This window comes from Mesitornis unicolor, unplaced genomic scaffold (genome assembly GCF_000695765.1).
Source record: "Mesitornis unicolor isolate BGI_N332 unplaced genomic scaffold, ASM69576v1 scaffold39207, whole genome shotgun sequence".
Classification (NCBI taxonomy): Eukaryota; Metazoa; Chordata; class Aves; order Mesitornithiformes; family Mesitornithidae; genus Mesitornis; species Mesitornis unicolor.
The window spans coordinates 1-9,024 of NW_010196453.1; the positions used below are offsets into that span (position 1 = coordinate 1).

The 9,024-nt window shown below is 45.5% G+C and overlaps 1 protein-coding gene across 1 annotated transcript; it reads left to right on the top strand.

Annotated features, from left to right (window-relative positions):
• Positions 1-7: 7 nt before the first annotated feature.
• On the top strand, positions 8-7,386 carry TRIM25 (tripartite motif containing 25; the record flags this gene model as incomplete). Its single annotated transcript, XM_010188484.1, has 7 exons — positions 8-118; positions 1,200-1,295; positions 2,184-2,417; positions 2,929-3,085; positions 4,986-5,051; positions 6,067-6,162; positions 6,854-7,386. Coding segments are annotated over 7 exons (1,293 nt in total), but the record flags the coding sequence as incomplete, so codon positions are not given.
• Between the last annotated feature and the right edge of the window lie 1,638 nt (positions 7,387-9,024).

Here is a 9,024-nt window from a genome sequence, read left to right on the forward strand (position 1 = left end):
CAACAGGCTCTTCGAATTCTTCTGCACCCAGCACGGCAGCTGCATCTGCTCCCTCTGCCTCCTGGGGCACAAGCTGTGTCACACCAGTCCCCTGCAGCAGGCCAAAGCCAACGCTGAGGTGAGCAGCAGGGGCGGCCGGCTCTGTTTGGAGCTGGAGCATCCTCCGAGGGGCACTCCCGAGCTCCCCTTTGCTCCCCTGGGGCCTGGTGGGTTCCTGGGTGCTGGGGTTGTGGGTTGTGGAGTGCCAGGGGGAGGCTGGACCAAGTCTTGGACTGAAAATCTCATGCCTGGCCTTGGCAAACAGTTATCTGCCCTCCGACACGTGCTCGAGCACGTCTTCAGAGTCATTCCTTGCGTTTTCCTCCTCTCTCCAAGACAGTGCTGCAGGTCTTGGGCTGGGCTGGCCACCATTGCTTCGCCCCACTGTGGGTGTCACCTGCAACCCTGAGCCTCCTCTGCTGCTCACTGCATGGGCTTCGCCTGCGTGGCCTTACCACGGGCTGGCAGAGGGCCTGTAGACAGACATTGCTCTCTGTGTGTTCTTAAGAAGCAAGGAATTACAGAAGTAGCCTAGAGAGATCTCTAGCATGTAGGTAAATTCCAGGAGCAGGTTCTCCACAGAGTGGAAGGAAACCTGATCTTGCAGCACAGCTGAAAATCGGAGGGTAGGTGAGTAAAGGATGCTTGGAAATTTTAGGTGCCCAAGTTTAGGTGCTGTCAGTTCGCTAAGTATGTATACTGTTTACCCTTAGAAGTCCTCCCTGATTTAGCTTAGCAGCATCTTGAACTAAAGGAATAGGTAATTCACATCAGAGTGATAAAATTCTCAAAAAAAAAAGAGAGGGGTGAACAGTAGCATTAACCCAGTGCCCAAAGTCCAACCTGAGAGCTAACACAAAGTTTATTATTAGCACTGGGAATCACTGTGCTGACGAAAACACTCGGTCCTTATCAAGAGAGTGAGTCAACAGTGTGCATCTTGCTGCTGGGAAGAGGTGGAGGTGCTGGCTCCAAGCACCACACATGCAGGAGAGTACTTTTACATCCTGTAAGATTTAAGGAGCAGTAGATTTTAAACCAATGCTTACAATGGTTATTTAAAACTTTCTGTAAATATTCTTACTCCGGTAAGCATGACCCAACTAGTGCAGACATGGCAACTGCTTCTCTGAAATACTTTCTTATCTCTTCTGTTGCAGTCGGTGCTGAAGAAGAAGCTGGTGGAGCTGCATAATCAGAGTGAAAAAACTGCTCGGGCGATGAACACTGCAAAAACAAAACAAAGCCAGGCTGCTGTAAGTGGGTAACTGTTCAAAATGCTCTCAGGTTGCGTGGCATACGCTGGCCACTGCACGTTGTAGGTGTTTGTACCCTTGTGACAACAGCTGTGATACTGAGATTGCATTGCCAGGAGAAGGCGCTGTTGGGAAGGAACAGAAAAGAGGTGTTTTGGCAGGGCCAGCAGCTCCGTGGGAGATGCGAGTAAACCAACCACCGTGCAAGGGTTTTATAGCCACATGTAACAGGGCTCAAACCTGTCCTTTCTGTTACACCAGAAACTGTGTACCTGTGCAGCCCAAACTAAAGGATTCGTGAGCTGTAACGGCTGCACCAGTGCAGGAATTGGGGATGGCTCTTCCCCATAAATTACCACAACTAATCCCTGCTTTTAGCTGATTATTGCGGTTGCTGTTTGTGCCAACGGCTGGATGGGGTACAGCTCACTTGTACCATCCTTTCTGAACTGAGTGGTAGAGATGAATGAACTGAAAAGCTGCTGGTGTAGCACTTTTGTGCTTCTATGAAACATCTCTCGGGGGATCAGGAATTACTTTATTAACCAGAGGTGCCATGTTTCGGAGGCAGAAGCAGAAAAGTGGGTGTGCAGTGTCTGAGCTCGCAGTGCTAGTACCCGGTAGATGGCACCACGGGCCTGGCCTCTGCCCAGCAGCCCCCGCAGCAGAGGTCTGGAGGCTGACAACTGGCCTGATACCTTTGGAGTAAATGAGTTTTCTTTCCAAACTACATAGAAATACATAGTTTTCCTATTGCCTACTTCGAGTAATTGAAGCTTATATATGCCTCAAAGGCTTGGGTTTTTCTTGTTTTAGTAAGCAGTACTTTGTCCACCAACTGTTCTTTTGACACTTTTTTTTCCTTTGGTCTGTTCTTGTCTGCTTCAGGAGGCAGCTTCCAGAAAGAAAGATCTGATCAAAAGTGAGTTTTCAGAAATAAAAACTTTAATTGAAGAAAGAGAAAATCAGGCCTTTAAAGTAATTACAGAAGAAGAAAAAAGAGTTTGCAATAAATTTGATTATGTTTATGGTGTTCTGGGAAGTAAGAAGAATGAAATTCAGTCTCTCAGAGATCAGATTGAGATGGCACTAACTGAAGTTGATGACGTTCTGTTTTTGAAGGTAATGCGTCCTTTAAATGTGAATCAAATTCTTCATGTTTCCAGAATGCAGACTCCCCAAAACCTGCTGTGGTAGCCCTGCTCTCCAGACACTTTCAGTCAAATGGTGATGCAGTTGTGTGCAAGAACCTGCTCTGAAAGGATTTACTCATAAATACACGAATATCAGCAGAAGAGTGCTGAAATGGTGTCTGGTTACTCGCCCAAAATTCAACCACTACCTCTGCTGCAAGCAGAGGGCCAGGAGTAAGCGAATTCATCTCCATGAGGTGCTGCAGCTCCATGCTGTGATGCCATCTAGCAGAGCTTTCTCTGCTTTGAATACCAGTTGAGAATTAATGCATGTGGGTTGCTGCTAAAATTTTGCCCTGGGTCATGTCTGACTGTAGCCTTTACTCCTTTGAATTTGAGAAGAATGCACAAAACCCATCCAATTTAAAGTAACTTGGTTGTGTTTTTATGCGTCTGCTACACAAGGTGGTCTGCATGAGCTCTTCTATTTGTCATTTCAGAGAGCAGCAGCACTGCAACGAATGTCAATGAAAGACGCTTTTGTTCCTGTAATTGAAATGGACCAAAATGTGATACATTCCGCTTACCAGTCTGCCATTAACCTTAAAGACATCGTGAAACTTTCAGTGACTCAGAATGTGGAGAAAAAAGTGGAAGGTACTGTGTCACTGGGAGAATCACAGAATGTTAGGAGTTGGAAGGGATCTCAAAAGCTCCCCCAGTCCAACCCCTCTACCAGAGCAGGATCACCAGACCAGGTCACACAGGAACACGTCCAGGCGGCTTTTGAGTATCTCCAGAGAAGGAGACTCCACAACCTCTCTGGGCAGCCTGGGCCATGCTCTGTCACCGTCACAGTAAAGAAGTTTTTCCTTATGTTCAGATTGAACCTCCTATGCTCCAGCTTGCACCCATTGCCCCTTGTCCTGTCATTGGACATCACAGAGCAGAGCCTGGCTCCTTCCTCCTGACACTCGCCTTTACAGATTTATAAACATTAATGAGGTCACCCCTCAGTCTCCTCTTCTCCAAGCTAAAGAGACCCAGCTCCCTCAGTTGCTCCTCATAAGGGAGATGCTCCACTCCCTCAATCATCTTTGTGGCTCTGCTGGACTCTTTCAAGCTGTTCCTGTCCTTCTTGAACTGAGGGGCCCAGAACTGGACACAATGTTCCAAATGTGGTCTTACCAGGGCAGAGTAGAGGGGAAGGAGAACCTGTCTTGACCTACTAACCACCCCCTTCTAATACACCCCAGGATGCCATTTGCCTTCTTGGCTACCAGGGCACATTGCTGGCTCATGGTTGTCTGCTGTAGGACCCCCAGGTCCCTTTCCGCTGTGCCGTTCCCCAACAGGTCAGTCTTTAACTTACACTAACACATGGGGTTGTTCTTTCCCAGATGCAAGACTACACTTGCCCTTGTTGAATTTCATTAAATTTTTCCCTGCCCAACTCTCCAGCCTCACCATGTTGAAATGGTATTTTCTGCCTTGGCTTTGAGCTTAAATGAGGGATCTTCCTCTTCCAATCCAAATATAATTAAAAAAAATAGTGCAGCAAATACAGTTGGCTATTGTAAATTGTGTCTTCCAACTTCTGTGGTCCTCTGTTTCCACACAGAAGTGCCACAGTCTGTGCTAAACTAGAGAAAAAACATGTCAGTGACCCTTCACTTTTCTCTGTACTTGGATAGGCTGATGAATATTGTGATAGTATGCCCTTCTGGCACAGCTCAGCCTTTGTTCCTCACAGTACTTTATGTTTTTATTATGTAGCAGGGTTGGATGCAGTTAGGATGTGGATTTGAAGGTAGACATAAAACACTTCAGAGTGATGGGACTATGGTTAACCAACTGTAATGGCATTGACTGTGTAAGTGCTGTAGGTCAAAGCCCTGCTTCCCAGCTTAATCAGAAGTATCTTTTGGACTGGGACATGGCTGTCTTCTCTGCAGTTTCTGTCTCTGCTGAGTACCACTTAAGTTCTGTTCATATGACTGTAAAATAAGATTGAAAAATGCCCATGCTCGTGGATTATTGTTCCTGCCAATACAAACCATAATGTAAAATATCAACATTGCAGCAAAAGTGACACCTGGGAAAACTAAGGCCACTCCAGCGGCTGCTTCAAGCAAAGCGGTTGGGAAAAAGGCTGCGGCACGTAAGTACTAAAGAACATCATCCTCTCCCAACTGTGGCTTTACCCTTAAAGAAGAATTCAAGCAGCTACCCAAGAGCTGTTCCTGTACTGGTGATGCAGTGATTATCTGTAGTGGCATGGGAAAGGGAAGGCATTTTGAGCTATTTAGTGGTGGGTGCCCTGTGAGGTGTAAAGCAGCAATCTGTGTGGGTGCGTTAGCCTTGGTGTGCGCCTGTGGTGGTGTCAGTGCAGGCTGCACAGCAAAGCAGAGCCTCTCCACCCTCTTGTTCTTGCAGTGTTATTTTTTTCCCACTTCTACAAAACATCTCTTCCTTTGATGGATTTTTATGTTTTGAATCCTGTGTATGAACTGTTCATGTTCTGGTTGGTTGTTTTTTTATTTCCCCCTCTCACAAGAGCGTACCCACAAAGATAAAACCCTTCAGCAGGCTCAAGCCACTTCGCAGGCGGAGGAAGATACCAGTAAGTGGTGATGAATGCTGGTGCTACTCAAACATTTTGCTGGCCATGTCTCACTACAGTCTAAGGCTGGGGTGATGGAGACAGTCTTTGTGGCAGGTTATACTGGGGCCTTTCAGTGCTGTTTTGTGCAGATACTGGTATTAATGTGGCATTCTAGCCTGTCTGGAAGATCTTCCATATTCTCTTTTTGAAAAAAGTCCAGGTGTTAGGAAACTACTTCTGTTACTTCCACTCAGCTCTTGACACGTGGTCCTGGAGTCTGTTTGGGCTGCTGGGGTTGAATGGACTTGTCGCTCCTGTTGCTGCACTGGAAGGTCTGTTGTAAAAAGAAAAGGAACAGTCTGTGTGCCTCATTGGAACGGGCTTATCACCACTTGCCCCTAACATTGCATCCTGGAGTAGAGATGAAGCTCCTTCCAGGCTCGTGATCCTGTAAAATAGGAAGCAAATGGTACGCTGTGCTTCATGTGCAGCTTTCCAGTGTGGCTGTATTGGTACCTGGCTTCAACATGCTGGATTCTCAGCTTTACCTACTGCTGCAGCTCCAGAAGAGCCATGATGATGGTGTTGCAGGTGGCATAGTCCATCAGTGGCTTTTCAATCTCAGTAGAACTCACAGTTCACTTTTCTTTTTTTTTTTTCCAGAGGAGAAAAATAAACCTGTTACAGTTGGTGAGTCCAAACTTTCAGCATACTTATTCTAATTTTCATTGACTGCTCTTAAAATGATAAGTAGATGGTCACCAGTGTTGGTTTATTCAGTTGTTGCTCTGAGAAAGCTCTTCCTAGTCACAGTGAGAGCATCGAGCACTGAAAGAAGTGGATTTTCAAAACTTGACAAGACCATGAGCAACCTGAGCTAATGAAGTTAATGCTGAAGTTAACCCTGCGTGGAGCAGGAGGCTGACCCAGATAACCTTGAGGCCCGCTCCACCTGAGGGTGTCTGTGATGCTGTGCTGAGCACGCAGGGTATCTTCCCAACCAGCCAAACTCTCTTTTCTTCTGTTGGTACAGCACCAACCACAGAAACACCAAATGCTGCGGCTGCTGCTTCAACTAAAGAGCTTCTGGAGAGCTTCCTGAAGAAATCCAGAGAGGAGCTTTTGCAGTGTAAGACACCCACCGTTACACTACTTAACAATGAACTTTCTGCACTGCTCTGGTGTTACGTGCTCTCTGTAATTACCTGACAAAAATACTTTTGAGGGGGTTTAGTTAGGTTAATAGGTTGTCAGCTGGTTGTTACAAATGAAGGAAATTTTTGAAGGAAAAGAGGGCAGGAGGTTTCTAAGTGGTTCTTTTGCCAGATGAATCAAATTTATCTTCTGTATTCACATATCATTACAAAGGTAAATGAACTTTTCTCAGGAATGGCTTTGTTTTCCCCCAAAACGACTGCATCAGGATAGCCTAGAAATATGATGTAATGCACTGTATTTTTCTTTGAAATGAAATGCAGGCTTTTATGTGAGCCCATGATGGCTTGCTTAAGATGCTATATGGTCTAGTATACCTTTTGCTGCTAGATCAGCAATCCCCTTCTTCTGCCAGCATGTCTTTGGGTGGTGAAGGAATCCCATGGGGATGAAGGAAGGAAGGAAACTCGCCCTCCATTTGCCTCCTGTGTAACCCAGAGCTGCAGCTGAACGCAGCAGCTATTACCGTGGCCCTGAGAACTGCCTGCACTGTGAGGGAGAGCAGAGCAAGGAGATAAACGCACATAGCAACAAGTGCCTAGGCAGGACAGTATAAACTGAAGTGCTTGCTCTTCAGTACCTTCAAACGATTCGTGTCATTGCAGATGCTGCTTACATCACGCTGGATTTCAACACGGCTCATAACAAAGTGCTTTTGTCTGAGAGATACACCAGGATGTCTGTCTCGGACATCCCCATGGATTACAACCACCACCCGCAGCGCTTCACCGACTGTTCCCAAGTGCTGGGGTTCCAGTGCTTCAAGAGAGGCGTCCACTACTGGGAAGTGGAGCTGCAACAAAACAGCTTCTGTGGCATCGGCATCTGCTACGGCAGCATGAAGCGGCAGGGGCCAGAGAGCCGCCTGGGGAGGAACAGCAGTTCTTGGTGTATTGAATGGTTTAATTCCAAAATATCATCCTGGCACAATGATGTTGAGAAGTGCTTACCCAATGTGAAGACTAGTAAGATTGGTGTGCTGCTGCACTGTGAGGGAGGGTTTGTGATTTTCATGGCTGTTGGGGAGAAGCATAACTTGATCTATAAATTCAAAACCCAGTTTACTGAAGCCTTGTACCCTGCTTTCTGGTTGTTTTCCAGTGGCACCGTTCTCTCTCTCTGCCAGATGAAACAGTAAGGTGGTGTTGCGCCTGAACCCTGTACGTCAGGGTTGCTATTAGCTGCCTGGAGCCTGATTGCTCTAGGGCTGTCAGGATGCAGGCTGCAACAACTAACCACAATAGAGCAACTAACCACAGGATGGTGATTTTGAATACACTGATTAGCTGCACATAGGTAACATTGTCTTTATAAGGCTGTACCCTGTCGGAGGCAGAGATAAGGTTCACTGGTGCGGTGAGTCCTTCCCGGGTAAAGATATTTGATCATATTCCTAATCTCCTATCTGCTATAAGGGGTATGATGCATTGCATAAATTAGCACTATGTCATAGTTATATTCATGTAATGGTAATTGTGGTGTTACTCATGTCTTAACTGTAATAGTTTACCTATTAATAGCAGGTGTTAAGTGTCATTATTCTGTTAATTCAAGACTATTCAGATGATCAGTCGCTGAGAGTCACATCTCTCATTGAAGACTTAAAGAAAATGAGAATTGAGTAATGACCTTACAGGGAGTTGACTGGGTTTTGAGGGCACCAGTTGGGCCTCGGATATTGGCCCTTTTGATTTTGCTGAATCGGTTGCTCTTCAGATTTTGGGTGGACCAAATTTGACAATTTTTGAAAGAAATACAACAATCAGATGGGGTGAAAGTAATTCGGGTGAGAGGGATCAGTGTGCTGGGCTGGATGCTGTTATAACCCGGCCCTGAACTGTTCTGTCTTCCTTTTCTGAAATCTAACCAACGCGATCCCCATTTGTATTGGATTGTGACAGGTCTTAGATCTTAATGTAGTTTGCTTATGTACTTGCATACAAGTAATCAGTCCTACAGCAAATCATCTTTGTATGTCTTAGGCTAACAAGTCTCAAAGGTGGTTTGTTTGAGACAGAAATTATTAGCTCTTTTAAGTGATTTGGGATATCTGCTGGTTTTTTTGGTCTGAGTTGCTAACGCCTTTAGATAGTGGTTTAGTAAAATGTTGATGATAGTAAAAACTACAATGAAAGCTTTTGCAAAGGCCTCGATGGTCCTTCTAAAAGTGAAGTTACGATACAATCAGTTGCTAAACATTTTCAGTAGCTGCTGTGGCTTCTGTGGTTTGCTGTAAAGGTTACCCAGAATTAATTTTCAGGTCTAAACGTGTTTCACAGGTAGCCAGAACCCCTTTGAGAAAGAAACAGAAAGAATTCCTTGACAAATTCAGATTCCAAGCTTTGAGTGCTGCCATTCTCTCTATAGGCAGCCTGTTGCCCATAGTCAGAATTTGCAGTACATGTGTTCTCAGTGTGTGACTCCATGAGATGTTACAGAATGAACTATTAACATCAGTAAGTTCAGGTCTTATGATGTTAAGTTACGAAAGCCAATATGACAAATCTCATCAGAATGGAAATGCAGAGACCTTTAAGGCTGATGGATAAGAAGTGGTGTCAGAGTCACCGGGAAATAAATGACGTGAATTCAGTGACTGAATATGCAGGGAGTCTTCAGGAAGCCATCCTGCAGAGCAGTAGTGTGCACTCTGTAATAACAGTTTGTGGGATGAAACATCCTGTCTCATGCTCTGACCCTGAAGGTGCTTCACATCTTCATATTGAAGGCTTTTCAGGTTTTTTTTTGTGTGTGTGGAGGAGTTCAGGGAGTACAT